At 45.5% G+C, this 20,667-nt stretch overlaps 1 protein-coding gene across 3 annotated transcripts in view; it reads left to right on the top strand.

Annotated features, from left to right (window-relative positions):
* Window positions 1-20,667, top strand: part of LOC123755756 (von Willebrand factor A domain-containing protein 7) — a 75,782-nt gene that overhangs the window by 964 nt on the left and 54,151 nt on the right. For all 3 annotated transcript variants that reach the window (XM_069300028.1, XM_069300029.1, XM_045738513.2), the window contains exons 2-5: window positions 11,300-11,541; window positions 12,041-12,329; window positions 13,289-13,391; window positions 13,963-14,102. In XM_069300028.1, the coding sequence (XP_069156129.1) occupies window positions 11,300-11,541; window positions 12,041-12,329; window positions 13,289-13,391; window positions 13,963-14,102 (774 nt within the window). The remainder of the gene's footprint in view (window positions 1-11,299; window positions 11,542-12,040; window positions 12,330-13,288; window positions 13,392-13,962; window positions 14,103-20,667) is intronic.

Raw genomic sequence — 20,667 nt, 5'->3', positions numbered from 1 at the left:
CTCACCTGAAAAGAGACAATAAAAGAAAAAAAAAAACAGAAAAGATCTAAAGTCACGCAACAAGGCTAGTTTCTAAGCTGAAGAGTTTGACCTACGAGGAAAGTCTGAGGGAACTGGCCCTTACCACACGGGAGGAGACATAGGGGGGGGACATAATAATGATGAAAAAGATCAAGGGAAAATAACAAAGTAAATAAATAGATTTTGTTCAAAGCTAGGAAACAGCAGAACGAGGAGGGCACAGATAAAACTAGTTCCACAAATGAGTCACAGAGATGTCAGAAATGCCATTTTTTGTATTAGAGCCGTCAATAAGTGTTAATGTATAGGGTTAGAAGTCACTGAAGCTAACTCGATTTCAAGTGTATCAAAATATATAGTAAGAATGGAAAATTTATTTATTTATTTATTTATATACAAGAAGGTACATTGGGTTTGTGAGAACACATAGCACGGTAATTTACAATCGTGTAAAGCCACTAGTACGCGCAGCGTTTCGGACAGGTCCTTAATCTAACAGATAATTTTAAGTAAGTAAATTCTAGCGGAATTAATAAAATGATAACAAATACATTGCAAGAAAGAAAAACAAATGAGATGAGAGAGATTAGTAGGTATATTAAAGCACATTGGTATATTAAAGCTCTGATTGATTGCATTGACAGCTTGATTGGTAATTTAAACGAAGATTAATAGGCACCATACAGCAAATTAAAAGCACATATAAGAAGACAGCAATGATCACAATGGTAAAGTTGTTTGGATTGGATACATGAAGATTGGGAGATTGGGTAGTACTAGATACAGTGCAATTTTAAAGCAACAAGGTAGAAAACTATGAAGATGAAATTAGGTACTTTTTAGTTTTGATTTTGAATGACGCAAAAGTTGGACAGCTTTTCAATTCATTAGGGAGTGAGTTCCATAAGTGAACTTTTTTTTAGTTCATTATTAACAATATTATTTAGTGTATGTGGGTTGGGGTTAGAGTAGATGAGGGTAGTATCATCAGGAAACAAAATAGGTTTCAGAATGTTAGTGACATTGGGCAGATCATTGATGTATATAAGAAATAAGAGAGGTCCCAAAATGCTGCCCTGTGCCACTCCAACGGTTATTGGTAGAGTGGGAGAGGTTATATCATTGATGGCTACACATTGGTGTCTATCACTAAGATAGGATTGGATATAGTCCAGGGCATGGCCTCGGATTCCATAATGAATGAGTTTACGTAAGAGGTAGTTGTGATTAACAGTATCAAAGGCCTTTCTCAGGTCTATGAAGAGTCCAATCGGAAACTCATTTTTGCCAAGGGCTGAGTAAATTATATCAAGGAAACTAATAATTGAATCGTTGGTACTCTTTTGGGAGCGGAAGCCAAACTGACAGGGGCTGAGTACATCGAATTTACGAGGTAGGAGTAGAGCTGTTTGTAGATAATTTTTTCAAATACTTTTGATAGTATGGGTAGGTTTGATATTGGTCTATAATTGTTAATGTCTGCCGGATTGCCCCCTTTATGAACTGGCGTTATGGCATTATACTAATAAAAAAACGATGGGGAAAGGGCGAGCTAGGAGCCCAGCTCGACCTAACAGGACATCTGGGTAAGTGCACACAGAAACAAAAACATTCTCTCTGTGCAGGGGTCTCAGGTAAGACGGATACATTAAGTTCGTCACTAGATATTTTTTGTTTATACAGGTGGGTACAAGAACAGACAACTTGCGGGCTTCTTAGCAGGCTGACAGCTTTCCCTTCCCATACATAGCTCATGATAAGCTATACTCACTAGTTTTCCCTGTAACACGACTCGCCGATCTATTAACAACCAGGTACACAATTACTGTTGGGTGAACAGTGGCGAACAGTTGAGTATTGGCGCTTAGGCAATCTTTCCTGGCTAGGACTCGAACCCAGACGAAATGGCTTGCGAGGCGCAGAACGACTGTCTTACCAATGCACTATCATGGACTGGTAATCTAGCCCAATTTATCCATACCGTTGAAAGGTCTCTTATATCAGAGTTGAGCCCATCAGGGCTCAACTACTGGCCTCCATCACTCTCTCACTTAACTTGTTCCAACCGTCTACCATTCTTATCTATGAGTTGCAATGAGTTACATATGGCATCGAAGTCATATGTAACCCTAACACACACACACACACTAATCAAAACTCTAGAAACAATAGTTAAAGCCAAATGGGTTGAACACCTAGAGAGTAATGACATAAAAACGACAGATAGTATGGCTTTCAAACAGGAAGATCCTGTGTAAAAAATCTACTTAGTTTTTATGATAGAGCCACAGAGATACTACAGGAAAGAGATGGCTGGGTTGACTGTGTCTAACTGGATCTAAGAAAGGCTTTTGACACAGTCCCACACAATAGGTTGTTCTAAAAAGAGGAACACATAAAGAACATTGTGAGAGGAGCGTATGCGTCGCTTTCCAACTTCAGACTTGCTTTTAATTATATGGATGACGAAATACTAAAGAAACTGCTCATGACTTTTGTGAGACCAAAACTGGAATATGCAGCAGTTGTATGGCGCCCAAATCTCAAGAACCACATAAATAGACTGGAAAAGGTGAAAAGTCATGCTACAAAATGGCTTCCGGAACTGAAAAACAAGAGTTATGAAGAGAGGCTAGAAGCGTTAATTATACCTAAACCAGAAGATAAAAGAAAAAGAGGTTATATGATCACCACTTACAAAATACTAACAGGAATAGACCAAATTGACAGGAATTCCTGAAACCAGCAACTTCACGAGCAAGAGGACACATTCAAACTAAGAAAACAAAAGTGCTGAAAAAATATTAGAAAGTTTTCTTTTGAAAACAGAATGGTAGACGGTTGGAACAAGTTAAGTGAGAGAGTGATGGAGGCCAGTAGTTTCAAAGAGTTACATGACAAAGAGCGCTGGGAAGACGGGACACCAAGAGCTTAGCTCTCGTCCTGTAACTACATTTAGGTAATTACACACAAACAGTATGAGGTACACCACCTTACACCCAACACCTCCCCAGGGTATTCCACCTTATCGCCTCTCCCCCGGGGTACTCCACCTTACTCCCCCCGGGGTACTCCACCTTATCGCCTCTCCCCCCGGGGTACTCCACCTTACTCCCCCCGGGGTACTCCACCTTATCGCCTCTCCCCCCGGGGTACTCCACCTTACTCTCCCCGGGGTACTCCACCTTACTCCCCCCCGGGGTACTCCACCTTACTCTCCCCGGGGTACTCCACCTTACTCCCCCCCGGGGTACTCCACCTTACTCTCCCCGGGGTACTCCACCTTACTCCCCCCCGGGGTACTCCACCTTACTCCCCCCGGGGTACTCCACCTTACTCCCCCCGGGGTACTCCACCTTACTCTCCCCGGGGTACTCCACCTTACTCCCCCCCGGGGTACTCCACCTTACTCCCCCCGGGGTACTCCACCTTACTCCCCCCCGGGGTACTCCACCTTACTCCCCCCCGGGGTACTCCACCTTACTCCCCCCGGGGTACTCCACCTTACTCCCCCCCGGGGTACTCCACCTTACTCCCCCCGGGGTACTCCACCTTACTCCCCCCCGGGGTACTCCACCTTACTCCCCCCCGGGGTACTCCACCTTACTCCCCCCCGGGGTACTCCACCTTACTCCCCCCGGGGTACTCCACCTTACTCCCCCCGGGGTACTCCACCTTACTCCCCCCGGGGTACTCCACCTTACTCCCCCCCGGGGTACTCCACCTTACTCCCCCCCGGGGTACTCCACCTTACTCCCCCCGGGGTACTCCACCTTACTCCCCCCGGGGTACTCCACCTTACTCCCCCCGGGGTACTCCACCTTACTCCCCCCGGGGTACTCCACCTTACTCCCCCCCGGGGTACTCCACCTTACTCCCCCCCGGGGTACTCCACCTTACTCCCCCCGGGGTACTCCACCCTACACAGCCTCGGGGTACTCCACCCTACACAGCCTCGGGGTACTCCACCTTACTCCCCCCGGGGTACTCCACCTTACTCCCCCCGGGGTACTCCACCTTACTCCCCCCGGGGTACTCCACCTTACTCCCCCCGGGGTACTCCACCTTACTCCCCCCGGGGTACTCCACCTTACTCCCCCCGGGGTACTCCACCTTACTCCCCCCCGGGGTACTCCACCTTACTCCCCCCGGGGTACTCCACCCTACACAGCCTCGGGGTACTCCACCCTACACAGCCTCGGGGTACTCCACCCTACACAGCCTCGGGGTACTCCACCCTACACAGCCTCGGGGTACTCCACCTTACTCCCCCCGGGGTACTCCACCTTACTCCCCCCGGGGTACTCCACCTTACTCCCCCCGGGGTACTCCACCTTACTCCCCCCGGGGTACTCCACCTTACTCCCCCCGGGGTACTCCACCTTACTCCCCCCGGGGTACTCCACCTTACTCCCCCCGGGGTACTCCACCTTACACTTTGCTGGAGGAATGGACTCTCGTAGTACAGCTGGCTTCGTTCTCGACTCAGTGTGAGAGTTTATGAAATGGAATATAGAATGGTAATGAAGAATTGAACTCGGAAAATTTCTAAAAATTTTCTTTGATTCTTTTAACCTGTATTCCTGTCGTCATATTCAATTAGGTTGCCTGAGGAAGGACTTGCTTAGCTAACACACCAGTGTAGTAAGCAGCTCATTCCTCACTCTGGGACCCGATATGAACAATTAACTAGGTGCGAGCAAACGCAGAGACCCCAAAAAGTTGAAATCCCCTCCACTTAGGCCGTTGACCATCGCCATTCGCCGAAACGAATCTAACAAGTAGCTCCTGGGCTCTCACAACAATAATTTATTGTTGTGTGGTGCCGTATATTTAGTCCAAAACCCATGAATCAGTCTCAATTTAATAGTGGAGTGTGACAGCACACTTGCAGGACAATATAAATGTGTGGGGTGTAACGAAAAGACAATGTTCAACATAACAACTTAGTTTATTCAATAAAGTACTAACTACTACAAAAAGAACGAAAGATATATCAATGACGTTACTCGAAATCCTTCCTTTGACACTTTCAATGACAGCTAGACACCAGCCCCTCGGACTGCATAATGAACTTGCTTTAACATAATGCGTGAACACAGAGGAATCAATCAAGCAAGACAATCTAATCTCTAATTACAAATACAACAATTGACAAGGGGAGGCTATGAGAAACGTCTCCAATAACCTCCTATCCGTTCCCTACGCTCCTTGCAGCCTACACCTGCAATAGCGGTTGCAATGCAATCAAATTAGTAGTCTGTCAATGACACATCAATGACTAATGGGTTCACTGGCAACTCCAGCACCCTTCCTCAAATTAATCCTTACGTTAACACTCCGCCCCTCGGACGGTCAACAAATCAATAACAATTTGATTTACGTTAATAACAAAGTAACATTTACGTTAACTTAATAAATCTTACAACTGTCACTAGTAACGCGGAAATTTCACAACACTCTACCCGTCGTGCATTCAGTGAGTAAATCCCATTAATCCCTGTACTTCCAGACAGTTGATTAATCTCTTTACTAGTTACGTTAATTTACGTTATCGGTTACTATCACTCAACGATGGTAAACTCTGATTTTACAATGTCCAAAGTGCTAAGAGAACGGTAATCATTGTGATTACCTTTAGAGCAATTAATTACTATCCTCAAGATCAATAATTAACCAATTAAATACGCAACCTTTCACACTGGCTCAGCAATTTACATTAAGGTATGAATTCCGTCCGAGCCTTCCATACTCAGACCAATTCAGGTGATTAAGGATGCTAATCACCACGTTTACGTTATTCTAAAATGACGTTACTCTTCCCACGAGTCAATTACGTGCCGGTACTTCCGGACAGATAAATAACGACGTTACGTTAATGGAACAATGGAGCCTTTGTGTGAGTCGATTAACACGGATCGAAGTTAACTACTTTGACTTCCTGAAACACGTCAATTACCCGGCCCACTGACCATTAATTACGACAGACAATACTAAAATTCTTATCTGGTTGGCGGTTAGGCTACCCTGAGACTACCGTAGCTGCTTGCAGGAGAATAATTAACCCAAACGTATCTTACTTTACTCAAATTGTAAAAGAACAAATTCTCTTAAAGCAATGGGCGTTCCCTTGGTTACGTTATATTAATTGCCTCGCAATCACCTCACTGAATACTGGACATCGATGTCCTACCAGATAACAGGAGAATATAAAACCAAAGTACTCGTCTTCAGCCGAGTTCACTCTCGACAATGATAATCACACTAACATAATCACAGTGATTTACGTTACAATCCGGTTGCAATGACAATACTGCAGAACCCCAGTAAATAACCGTCAGAGCATGACCCCTCTAGAACACGGCCCCCACAATGATTTACTGAACTGCAAAACACACCCCAGTGATTGCTCAACACTAGCAACAATCACCATGAATGACAACCCCTTTGCAATAACACACACGGCACGTGCACTTAATCGAACTATATTGGTACATTGCCAAACACTTACTGTTGCAAATGACCCCAGTGCTCTATTTACCACTTAGAACATTGGTCCACACATTGCAATCACCACAGTAAATAACACACAATAAGCAGGCGATGAGTCACAATAACGTGGCTGAAGTATGTTGACCAGACCACACACTAGAAGTTGAAGGAACGACAACGTTTCGGTCCGTCCTGGACCATTCTCAAGTCGATTGTGATGAGTATTGTCTTCTCCTACGCTCCCTTGCTATCCTCTTCTTATTCCTATTACTATCTCCTTCGGTGGTTATAATAGGAGCTGCCTCGTATGGGCCAATAGGCCTTCTGCAGTTCTCATTATTACTACTATCCCCTACACCTTACTTTCCTCCTCAGCTCTCTCTTGCCTATTTATTGCCTGTCTACCTCCTCACAATCGACTTGAGAATGGTCCAGGACGGACCGAAACGTCGTCGTCCCTTCAACTTCTAGTGTGTGGTCTGGTCAACACACAATAACCCTGGGCTTCGTGACACTACGAATATATATATATAGTTACTGCTGACACATGTAGCGTAAAACTATCAAAACGTTAATGGGATGAACCGTAGGTGAGTGATTTAGCGATCCCACGAATCGATAAACACTCCAGAGAATTTTGTTTGTTACTCGACAGAGCGATGGCTGTCACTCCCGACAGCAAGAAACACAAGAAAACACAAGAAAATAACCAATCCTCTATCACTCCACAATAATCAATTGCCAGGAATCCCTGATGTTACACACTGACACTGACCTGAGGGCTCAGTACTGGAGGTCGACACCTCCAAGATTATATCACATGGAACGAAATCAGCAACAATGATTGAATTATCAACTTCTACCAGCATGGAATATAATTATATTCTATGTAAATTTGTTCCCGTGTGTACCACACACACACACACACATGTACGTCTGTCTACACCAGACCAAATCCCACTGGACTGACAAGATGTCAACAAGGGTGATACTCTCGATCGCCCACACTTCACTATCACCTCTACAGGTGCTCTTAGGGACAATGCGATGGAACACCTGACTTTGAATTCAGGCTTAGAGACTAATAAATCACCAGAATACACACATAAGTACTTACTCATTTATACAGCCGGCCTCACACACTCACACAATTACCATACATCAGGCGCCCAGCTGGTGGGTGGGTGCTCACGGTGGTGGAGGCTAGGCCTCACCACCGATACCACGTGAGGCTAGATACCTCACGTGGTATCGTTCATACAAAGATGACTTGGTGCATCTTTCGAACCCTCCCTCACAACACACGGCTCGGTCGCACCCCCGACCCACCGGTGGAGCGGATGTTTGTACCCAGATGACGCACCCTAGGTATAGCGTCTTACACAAACATGGGAAATCTGCCTTAAAACACTGACACGAATTTCCCCGTTCCCATCGACTACTACAGAGCACTAGCAGGAATTAGAACGTCTATAATCACTGGAATGGGGATTTACGAGTCCTAGTGCTTCTCGTATGCAAATTACCCACCTCCCAGATCTCTACCCAAAGCACTCCCTATCTCTCTTCCTCTCAAACTATGAAGGTGGCCGGATTCTGACGCAGTCGTCGACGTAGATTAGGCAGGAGGTGGAGTAGCAGAGTAGGCAGTCACCACGATGTCGTCTTGCCCAATGGGCAAGAGAGAGACGTCAGGCTGTGGTGGTGACTGGAGCAGAATGATGCCTTGGGGCAGGAACACCGGCTTCCTGGGCTCTGCCTCAAAAGAACCAATCAGAGGGAGGCACACAGCGGCCTACCCCTTTCAATCAATCAGTGACGGTGTACCATGGCCCTAAGGCACTCCAAAATGGCCGACCAACATGGCAGCTCAAGAGGGACGATGCTGGAGCTAGCTTGGGAGGGCCCCAAGCTCGCGCTGGAAGTTCCCCCGCAAATCTTGAGTCCCTCCAAGCTTACAATGAAAAGATGCTATTGCTATAACTCTGTCCACAGACGTGCTACCCCGGCCAGGGTAACATTTCTGGAATGCTGATGACTGGGGCTCTCACATGAGCCCAAACACAAGATGTTTCGGGTACTGGTTACCAAACTTAGGTCCGCGCACTTAACAAGTGTACTTAGCAAGTGTACTGGCCTCCACAGGCAGGAGAGCACCATTGTAAGTGAGCTGGTGAACCATCCCCTCACACTCAGAATCGGGAATCCAGGGTTTGATTCCAGAGTTGGACAAAAAAAGTTTGACTTTGGGGGGACCTAACTACAAGCCTAAAGTATATATATCGTTCGATCCCTGATAGTCCAAGCAATTGGGCACCGTGCCTTCACTCCTTCCTCATACCCCAGCTCTAATACTGGCCCCCTATCCCCTTCCCATTGCTATCTTGCCATACTGGCTTAGTGTTTACCCTGATACCTTCCTCACCTCTTCAAGCACCGAGAACAGGAAATACTTTTATATTTCTTTATTATGGACCTCATACCCATTCCCTGGACGGTGGTGGAAAGGGTTACAGAGGCGCATAATGGGTTTAGGAACTGAACCCCATAGTTCATTTAGCTAAACAGGTGACAATCTTGTGAAGCTAGTTGCACAACTGTTAACAGGAAAAACAGTAATCAACTGGTGCTGTGGTCGACAAGATGTGCCTGATGTTCCACAGCATCGCTGGTAATACTAATGTGGTCAAAACTCTGTGAAACTAACTGGCCTTCAAATTATGCCTAGGGGAAATACAAACACATAAATAAAACAACAAGTTTACTGGGACATCTCAATAAGGCACGGTAAAAAATACACAAACGAACACAACTAAGTTCTCAACACCGATATTATTTCACACTAAAATCCGGTTGACTCAATCTCTTGGGACTCATCCATATCATGTTCTAGGCTGCACACATGCTGTCTGAGCTAGCTGTCACTAGGCTGTATCCTAGTGCAGTGGTACACTAGCTCCAGTATGCTTAATAACAACAATACAGAATGGCTGTGTCACAAAATATCACTACTGGGGTGAGGAAGCCATATCGTCCAGACTCTTAAATGTCCTCAGGAATCCACCACAATTTATACAGTAAATATCACCTACCACCTGTCAAACATGGTGTACATCGGCAGACTGATCCAGTTCCCATCGAAACATGTACATACTGTATATTATAGGGTCAATGGACTATAATAATACCACACAAATCAGAGTGCGACACAGCGCAGCCAATCGTCCTCAAAGTCAACCCAGCAGTGACGGGAGGCGGCTCGGCAGAGCCCCGGGAGACACTTTAGCCAACTCGGCAAACTATCCGCCACTACTCTTTCAGATTATCTTTATCTCAGAACATGACATTTACAAGCTATAACTCCTTAAACATACATATAACTAATAAAATATCGTACAGTACATTTCTCAAGAAAGTAACAAAGAATTCTGCTACACCAATAGCACAATATAATTGTGTGAATAAATCAACAAAGAGTTCATACCGACGAGACATGGCATCAGTGACCTGACCAGTACGCATGAGGGAGGGGGGAGGAGGAGGAGGGGGGAAGGGAGGATTCTAGACACTTTACCAGTCAAGTTCTAATACATCATCATACAAGTATACAGGTATAAACAATCTAGCAACAACATTGCCTCTATACAATATACGTAAATCAAGTACTAAAAACAATCAGTGCAAAGTAACACTAGGTTATTACTTTTGAAATCAAGGAAATCGATATATCATAATACATATGTATACTGGCCTAATACATCCGGCATGTCAATGTGCACATGGTACATGACAATATACAGAATGTTATATACAGCAATGCATAGAACTTAATAATAGATACTTATAAACATATTTTATGAAACATTACATGAGGCTATTCTGCCTTATTCTATACTAGGGTATAAACACACCATACACCAATCATACTTGGTGTATGTGGAGTCACAACACAAACACTAAACAATATATATGCAACGCCATATACCTCATTTGAACTCCAGACTTTCCTTATCAGATCAGTACTGTTCTTGACATTTGAAGTAGACAATGTACTCATTGACAGTCATCAGTCACTTGTCTGATATTATCATTGTAACCAATTACAGTCATTACTCAATTGTCTGATATCGTCATAGTACCCAATGACAGTCACCGCCCACTTGTCAAATATCGTCATTGTACTCAATGACAGTCACCGCCCACTTGTCTAATATCGTCATTGTACTCAATGACAGTCACCGCCCACTTGTCTAATATCGTCATTGTACTCAATGACAGTCACCGCCCACTTGTGTAACGCCGTCATTGTACTCAATGACAGTTATCCCTCACTTATCTAATACTATTTACGCTTGAAACTGTGTGGATGTTTCTTATATGTCTTAAGGTGTACTGTTGTCACACCTGCCAACAGTACACGAGGTGGAGCTGGTCCTCTCTCCACCTGCCAACAGTACACGAGGTGGAGCTGGTCCTCTCTCCACCTGCCAACAGTACACGAGGTGGAGCTGGTCCTCTCTCCACCTGCCAACAGTACACGAGGTGGAGCTGGTCCTCACTCCACCTGCCAACAGTACACGAGGTGGAGCTGGTTCTCACTCCACCTGCCAACAGTACACGAGGTGGAGCTGGTCCTCTCTCCACCTGCCAACAGTACACGAGGTGGAGCTGGTCCTCACTCCACCTGCCAACAGTACACGAGGTGGAGCTGGTTCTCACTCCACCTGCCAACAGTACACAAGGTGGAGCTGGTCCTCACTCCACTTGGTCGTCGTGTCCTCCACAGGCGACTGAGGTGACCAGAGACCACGAGTGGATCACCAGAGAGGCCGTCCGACGCAACATCCGTGACTTCTTCTTGGCCTATCCACCTGGGGGTCGACCCGACTTCTTGCTGCCGGCCGACGCCACGCTGACCGAGCTCTTCCACACCTACTACGGGGAGACTGCCTCTCCGACTCGCTTCATCAAGGCTGTCAACTCCATCGTTGCCGCCAATGTCCAGGCCGATTCCTTGCCTCAGTACAGGTATATTTCTCCAAATGCACCACATTAGCTTGTGTCAATGGTATACCTCGTGAGGTACACCACCAGGTGTACCCCACGAGGTGAATATACTCCGAGTTTACTTTAGTCCTGAACTAGGTTTAGGATTCGAGTATACTTGCTGATTGGTCAAAAACCTATTGAGGTGGACTTAATAATACTCTACTGGATGATAAGCCTTAAGCCCAGCAGCAAAATAAGATCTGGTTGTCCATACTGTATCATACCCTGGCTGGTTCTTGACCTAAGTATAGCCATCTTCCATTGTTCTATTGTCTAATCATATTAAACTCTGTGGCAAATCTTCGCCGTCAACGTCCAGCCAATTCCTTCCTTCCAGCAGCTGTCTGCAAATCACTGTCCGACTTCGTCTCTTTACGTATACGATATCGTCCCCAGCAGCAGTCACGTCGTCAGTTTATCTGTGGGTGGAGCTGCTGGCTCACTCCCCACCTCCCTGAGCACGACTCCTGCCTTACAGGTTCGACCCGGCCATCCATGGTGACGGAGAGAGACTGAGCGAGGTGCAGGCCAAGCTGGTCACAAGGTACCCCCAGATCCTGACGGCCATCTTGCGGGACGAGGCTTATCCTGCCGCCCGTAGCCTCCTCGGGACCTCCCTTCACTCTATCCAAAAGTTCTATGCCCACTCCACCTGGATAGAGCAGGGACACGACTCTATCCTGGAGGCGTTGGGTATACCTGGTAACGAAATGGAAGGACTGGCTAACGATGCAGAGGATGTGTGTACCTCGTGCTCCTCAGCAGAGGTACTGTACACCTTTATGTAATAATAATATTAATAATAATAATAATAATAATAATAAACTTATTCACAAGACGGTACAATGGGGTTGGTGAGATTACATAAGATTGGTATTTTTACATTTAAGCAACGCCACTGACACACAGATTAAGGACCTGCCCGAAACACTATAACATATCAGACAAGATGAAAGGGCACATTGTAGCAAGGTTTTTACATCAACAAATAACAAAAATATAAATTGATAGAGGTGATTACACTGGTGAAGATATATGTCTTAAGTACTTATTACAGTACAATGTAAATCTTTTAATACGGCAGACACAGTACCCTCTGTATTACAGCAGCACTTACACTATCACCTGTACTACAGCAGTACTGTGTCCCCTGTACTTCAGCAGACTCTACATCCCCTGTACTACAGAAGTACTGTGTCTCCTGTACTTCAGCAGACAATGTATCCATAGTACTATAGCAGATACTGTATCTCCTTTACTTCTGCAGATACTGTGTCCATAGTACTACAGTACTGTGTACCCCTGTACTACAGCAGACACTGTGCCTCCTGTACTACACTAGACACTGTACCCTTGTCATACAGCAGAGACTGTGTTCCTAGTACTTAATCACACACTGTCCCCTCCTATACTGCAGCAAAACACTATGCCCCTTGTACTACAGCAGACACTGCCCCCGTACTACATCAGACTCTGGCCCCCTGTACTGCAGCAGACACTGTGCCCCTCTACTACAGCACACTGTACTCTTCGTACAAGAGCAGAATGATACTTTACCCCCAGAACCACACAGGTGTTATGCTGTCAACATAACCAAACATTTGACTAGCCTCAGGTTTCTAAAATAATGAGAACAAGTTGATCCTCTGGACAACGTGATAGATCGCTGAAGCATTTGTTTGTTAGAGTCCTGCAGAGGGACGCACTAAGCCTGCTGATGTTGCAGGGCTGCTCGGGGAACGTGATAGCAGGAGCTGGCCTCAGCAGTGGCTACTACGTCTACCCTGAAGATTCGGCTTCCAGCTACCTCGTGCCCAAACCAGAAACGGGTAAGTTGGCTAAGATGTTGCTACCTGACACAGACAAGGTGGCCCCGTTGTTGCTACCACCCGCAGTAAGCTGGCTTAGGTGTGGCAAAACTTTGAATAGTGCAGGAGAAAATTTGTGGAGCAGGATGGGGATCGTACCAGCACCGTGGTCACCCCAGATGCACACTTAACCATGGACCACGATATGGTAAAGGTTACACAACCTTAAAGTCCATCTGGAGGCACAGTCTCACCAGGTGCGCACACCACACATAAACATGTGCACCGACATAACCTACACAGTGGACCTGAAAAAGGTACAAAAGCTTTTATTTTCAATAAATAGCAATTGATTTGTATAGTTGTATGCCAAGCCAACAAATAGAGAAGCACTGAGTGCGCAGACGGGTTGTGTTATGTAGGCTACACAAACATTTATAGTAAAACACAGTAAATACAATTCTAGTAATATTAAACAAACCATTTAAGTATGAACCATTTCACTGCATTAAAACCTATTAAAATACAACATATTTCTAAACCGGGCATTATGAAGCAATAGATTATAAGAGCAGACAATTGGGTATTGCAGGAGGCAAGTGTAGCCACGGCGGGGTGCTGGACGACAGCCGCAGCCAGCCAGCCGTCGGGGGCGTCAATAAGGACACTTCATACCCTTGCTTCTCTCCTCACTACCACCTCCACCTCGAAGCCGTCCAACTCGCTCTCCAGGTCAGTAACCAAACATCTAAGACAAATATCTTAAGTTGTGGGATGGGTGCTGGGTAGGGGGAACCTCGATATAAGCCTAACGTTTATGAATACAATCTGGCTTCCTGTCCCCCGACACAATGAATTATTATTTTTAAACCCGATAAAAGTTGAACAGTATGCCTTCGGATTACTCCCAGAGTTGAGGGCTATGAGTGACGAGGAAACACTGCAAGAACTAACCATCATTACACTAGAAAAGTGGCAGATGTGATCACCACATACAAAATTCTTAGGTGAATAGACAAGGGCAGTATTTAGTACGAGTTTAAAACGAACAAGAGGAATAGGCCACAGTTGTGAATATTGTCATAGTTGCGAATGTTATAAATCCATGAGGGCCGTGATGAGCGTTCGAATCTATGCACGGGATGTTCCCAGATGCATAGATTCGAGTGCTACTGCCCCTCACTAGGATATCGAAACTTCTCCGAAACCCAATCGGGCTTTCAGACAATTCCCCCCATGCACCCGGGTTCTGTTTATCTTTTCGCCCTTATTTCAATACACACAGAAATCACAATAACGTGATATATCAAATGAACAAATCCATATAGGATTTGTTCATTTATTCCAATCCCTTGTGGATTTGTTCCAACCCCATGTGGATTTATTAATTTGTTCCAATCCCTTGTGGATTTGTTCATCTGATGTATCACGTTATTGTGATTTCTGTGTGTATTGTGAATATTATTAGGTCATAGTATGTTGACCAGACCACACACTAGAAGGTGAAGGGACGACAACGTTTCGGTCCGTCCTGGACCATTCTCAAGTCGATTGTGATGAGGAAGTTGATGCAGGCAATATCTCCTCACCTCTCTCTTGCCTATTTATTGCCTGCATCAACTTCCTAGCCTGGATTACGGGCTATTCATGCCCGTGCCACCTCTTGGGTGGCTTAATCTTCATCAATCTTCCTAGCCACGCTCCAATTTAGCCACGTTACTGTGACTCATCCCCCTGCATTAGGTCATAGTTTTAAATGTTGTCATTGTCACATTAGTGAATGCATTGAAAAAAAAAATTGAGTAGTTTTAGACTTCATACACAGCTCCAAGTGTAATTAAGTATAATTGTATTTGTATATAACATAAAGCCACTAAATACGCACAACGTTTCGGCCATAACTTAATGAGCGAAATGTGTATATATGTTTAGGGTAATACCTAAAATGTTAATATGTCATGTTTTCTTTGAAGATTATGGTTATTTAGCCAACTTTACTTATCCTGACACGGGTTAATAGCCCAGCTGCAGTTTCATAAAGTCTTTTTATTATTTAAGTTACTGTTGAACATTCTCATTGTATTGGAGTCGCCATAGCTTCACAGAAAACGGAAATTTGCATCACCTTTAAGGGCCGTCAAACATACATTTCAAAAATCCTAAAACTAATAATTCATTGTGTCAGGGGGACAGGAAGCCTGGTTATATGTACAGTACATGTTAGGCTTATTTCGAGAACCCCCCACCAGGGTCGAATTACTGATTCTCCCCAGAATGCAACCCCACAACAAGTTGACTAACTTCTGGGTACCAACTTGCGCCCTACAATTTATGTCCCGCCCGGGGGCCAGATTCACGCAGCAGTTACGCAAGTACTTACGAACGTGTACATCTTTCCTCAATCATTGACGGCTTTGGTTACATTTATTAAACAGTTTACAACCATGAAAACTTCCCAAGCAACTGTTGTTATTGTTATAAACAGCCTCCTGGTGCTTCGGAGCTCATTAACTGTTTAATAATTGTAAACAAAGGCGCCAAAGATTGAGAAAAGATGTACAAGTTCGTAAGTACTTGCGTAACTGCTTTGTGAATCTGGCCCCGGGATTCTAGATTATGAGTCGTGAACGAACCCGACTGTACTACCGGGACCCCTTGCAACTCTACATGATTTCTATAGTTGCCGCCAGCTACGGCTATTTTACTGGACACCCCATACTCCTTCTGTGAGTGGAAGTTTACTGGACACCCCATACTCCTCCTGTGAGTGGAAGTTTACTGGACACCCCATACTCCTTCTGTGAGTGGAAGTTTACTGGACACCCCATACTCCTCCTGTGAGTGGAAGTTTACTGGACACCCCATACTCCTCCTGTGAGTGGAAGTTTACTGGACACCCCATACTCCTCCTGTGAGTGGAAGTTTACTGGACACCCCATACTCCTCCTGTGAGTGGAAGTTTACTGGACACCCCATACTCCTCCTGTGAGTGGAAGTTTACTGGACACCCCATACTCCTCCTGTGAGTGGAAGTTTACTGGACACCCCATAGTCGTCCTGTGAACGGCAGCACAAAATAACAATTGGGGGCACTAAAGATTTTAATCAAACCCAATGGATGTTGTTTTACATTGGCTTTTATAATTCCCCTGTACATTATATTTAAAAAGAGTTACTAATAAATTAATGTACACTGCAACGGTTATGTATGACAATATATTATTACCCACTGGAGTTTAGTGTTTCACATAATTATAACCACATGATAAGGGTTAAGCAAATGCAAGTCACTGATTTTATCTCTCTCTCTCTCTCTCTCTCTCTCTCTCTCTCTCTCTCTCTCTCTCTCTCTCTCTCTCTCTCTCTCTCTCTCTCTATATATATATATATATATATATATATATATATATATATATTTCATATATATAGTCCTGGGGACCATTCAGGCTTGTTCGTATATATATATATATATATATATATATATATATATATATATATATATATATATATATATATATATAATTTTTATATCTATTATGTCCTGGTAATAGAGTAGAGTTCGTTTTCGACTCACAATCTGGAATTTCGGGTACGAATCTCGGGCGGGACAGAAATAGGTGGGCAAGTTTCCTATCATGTCATGTTCACTTAGCAGTAAATAGGTATCCAGGAGTTAATCAGCTTCTTATACTCACCTAGTTGTGCTTGCGGGGATAGAGCTCTGGCTCTTTGGTCCCGCCTCTCAAGTGTTAATCAACAGGTGTACAGATTCCTGAGCCTACTGGGCTCTATCATATCTACATATAAAACTGTGTATGGAGTCTGCCTCCACCACATCACTGCCTAATGCATTTTATCTGTTAACTACTCTGACACTGAAAAAGCTCTTTCTAACGTCCATGTGGTATTTGGGTACTCAGTCTCCACCTGTCTCTCCCTTGTTCCACCCGTGTTAAACAGTTTATCTTTATCTACCCCTATCAATTCCTCTGAAAATTTTGTAGGTAGAGATCATGTCTACCCTAACACTTGTGTCTTCTAATGTCGTGAGGTCCAGTTCCAGAAATCCTTCCACATAGCTAATTCCTTTCAGCTTGGGGACTAGTCTGGTGGTATACCTCTGAACATTTTCTAACTTCGTTTTGTGTTTGACTAGATGTGGACTCCACGCTGGAGCTGCATATTCCAGTATTGATCTGACATATGCAGTATACTAGGTTCTGAATGATTCCTTACAAAAGTTTCTGAAGGCAGTTCTTATGTTCGCCAGCCCTGCATACACCGCTGATGTTATCCTTTTGATATGGGTTTCAGGGGACAGGTCTGTTGTGATATCAATCCCCAAATCTTTCTTTTGTCCTGACTTCTGAAGGATTTGCTCTCCCAGATTGTACCTAGTGTTTGGCCTCCACCTCTCTATGCCTATCTTAATCACTTTGCACTTACTCGAATTAAACTCTAGTAGCCATTTGTTGGACCATTCCTTCAGTCTGTCCCAGGTCATCCTGTAGCCTCTTGCTGTCCTGTCTTAATCCTTCTCATAATTTAAGCATCATCAGCAAACATGAGAGGAGTGAGTCTATACCTTCTGGAATATCATTCAGATATATCAGAAACAGGATAGGTTTGAGTACAGAACACCTGCGGGACCCCGCTGTTGACATCACGCCAGTCTGAGATCTCACCCCTCACAGTAACTTCTCTGTTTCCTGTTGTGTAGGTACTCCCTTATCCATTGGAACACCCTACCACTTATTCCAGCTTGTTTCTCTAACTTGTGCAACAGTCTATTATGGGGTACTGTGTCAAAAGCTGTCTGACAGTCCAAGAAAATGCAGTCTGCCCATCTTTAACTTTCTTTCTTAATGCTTGGTCATAGAATTTTATTAAACTTGTGATACACGACTTGCCTTCCCTGAACCCGTGCTAGTGACGTGTTACAAAGTCCCTTCTCTCCAGATGTGCTACCAGGCTTTTTCTCACGATCGTCTCAATCACCTTGCATGGCACACAAGTTAAGGACACCGGCCTGTAGTTTAGGGCTTTCTGCCTATCCCCTTTTTTGTAGATTAAGGCTACGTTAGCTGTCTTCCAACTCTCTGGTAGGTCTCCCGTTTCCAGTGACTTGTTATAAAGCATAGATAGTGGCACACAAAGTGCTCTGACATTCTCTTATAGCATCCATGGTGAAATTCCATCAGGTCCAACAGCTTTAGTCGTTTCTAGATCAAGTAGATACCTCCAAATCCCATCTCTTCCAAGTCTTCTTCGGTTATTGCCACCTCTTCTTAGTTCAGGGATTTCTTCTTGGTCTATCGTGAAGACCTAGAATCTCGTGTTGAATTCTTTACACATCTTGTCATTCTCTGTGTACCCATCCTCTGCCTTTTTCAGTTTCATCACCTGTTCTTTCACTGCTGTTTTCCTCCTGATGTGGCTGCACAGCAGTTTAGGTTGGGTCTTTGCTTTATGTGCTATGTTATTTTCATTGTCTCTCTGCCTCTTTCCTCACACTTAGGAGAGGGCATTTCTGTCCCTCTGGTATATCCCCTCTGCTGTCTGATGTCCTATTATTTCTGTAGTTCCTCTATACCCTTGTGCTTAGCTGCCCTGCTACCTTACATGCCTGACTAAACGACGGATTCCACTTTTGCATTTGTTTTTTGGCCAGAAAGGTCCTTTCTTGTGGGGTTGTATCCTGGGGAAGGGGTCAGCAATTCGACTCTCTAGTGGGACCTCGATATAAGCCTAACATGCAAATATATTTTGGTTGCGTGTCCACCGAAACATTGAATTTTCAGCATTATAACTGTACAAAACCAAAAGAAGTGAGAGGACACCAAATCTCATGTTTACATGCTCGTAGGGTCCGGGGTGGTCGGTTGTCTTCCTTTAGCAATTATGCCATTTTGTTTTATATCCACCATGTTCTAAGGGGAAATGAAGTGTTTTCTTATTTATATTATATACAAGTCCTTACATTCTTCTAAAGCCACTAGCGCGCACAGCGCTTCGATCAGGTCTTTAATCCTCATTTTCCCTGGAATACGACCCGTCAAATCGTTTAAAAGTAAGGTACCAATTCACTGCTGATCACCTAATCAATCCTCCTCGGGCAAGATACGAACCCAGGTTAAATCGCTTGCGAAGTACCGGGCTAGTGTTTTACCACTGCGCCACAGGGACTGTTTTATTATAGAGGCAAGTTATATCTGTAATACTTAAACATTTTTCAATGTTGAATTTTATAAAGTAACAGAAATATTTTCATACCGAAAGCGTCCTTACACCGCCACGCTGCAAGCGTCCGTACACCGCCACGCTGCAAGCGTCCGTACACCGCCATGCTGCAAGCGTCCGTACACCGCCACGCTGCAAGCGTCCTTACACCGCCACGCTGCAAGCGTCCGTAAACCGCCACGCTGCAAGCGTCCGTAAACTGCCACGCTGCAAGCGTCCTTACACCGCCACGCTGCAAGCGTCCGTAAACCGCCACGCTGCAAGCGTCCGTACACCGCCACGCTGCAAGCGTCCGTACACCGCCACGCTGCAAGCGTCCGTACACCGCCACGCTGCAAGCGTCCGTACACCGCCACGCTGCAAGCGTCCTTACACCGCCACGCTGCAAGCGTCCGTAAACCGCCACGCTGCAAGCGTCCGTACACCGCCACGCTGCAAACGTCCTTACACTGCCACGCTGCAAGCGTCCTTACACCGCCACGCTGCAAGCGTCCGTAAACCGCCACGCTGCAAGCGTCCGTAAACCACCACGCTGCAAGCGTCCGTAAACCGCCACGCTGCAAGCGTCCTTACACCACCACTCTGCAAGCGTCCGTAAACCGCCACGCTGCAAACGTCCTTACACCGCCACGCTGCAAGCGTCCGTACACCGCCACGCTGCAAGCGTCCTTACACTGCCACGCTGCAAGCGTCCTTACACCGCCACGCTGCAAGCGTCCGTAAACCGCCACGCTGCAAGCGTCCGTACACCGCCACGCTGCAAGCGTCCGTACACCGCCACGCTGCAAGCGTCTGTACACCGCCACGCTGCAAGCGTCCGTACACCGCCACGCTGCAAGCGTCCGTACACCGCCACGCTGCAAGCGTCCGTACACCGCCACGCTGCAAGCGTCCGTACACCGCCACGCTGCAAGCGTCCGTAAACCGCCACGCTGCAAGCGTCCGTACACCGCCACGCTGCAAGCATCCGTACACCGCCACGCTGCAAGCGTCCGTACACCGCCACGCTGCAAGCATCCGTACACCGCCACGCTGCAAGCGTCCGTACACCGCCACG

This window comes from Procambarus clarkii, chromosome 43, assembly GCF_040958095.1.
Source record: "Procambarus clarkii isolate CNS0578487 chromosome 43, FALCON_Pclarkii_2.0, whole genome shotgun sequence".
Lineage (NCBI taxonomy): Eukaryota > Metazoa > Arthropoda > Malacostraca > Decapoda > Cambaridae > Procambarus > Procambarus clarkii.
This window is presented reverse-complemented; position numbering and strand designations above follow the sequence as displayed.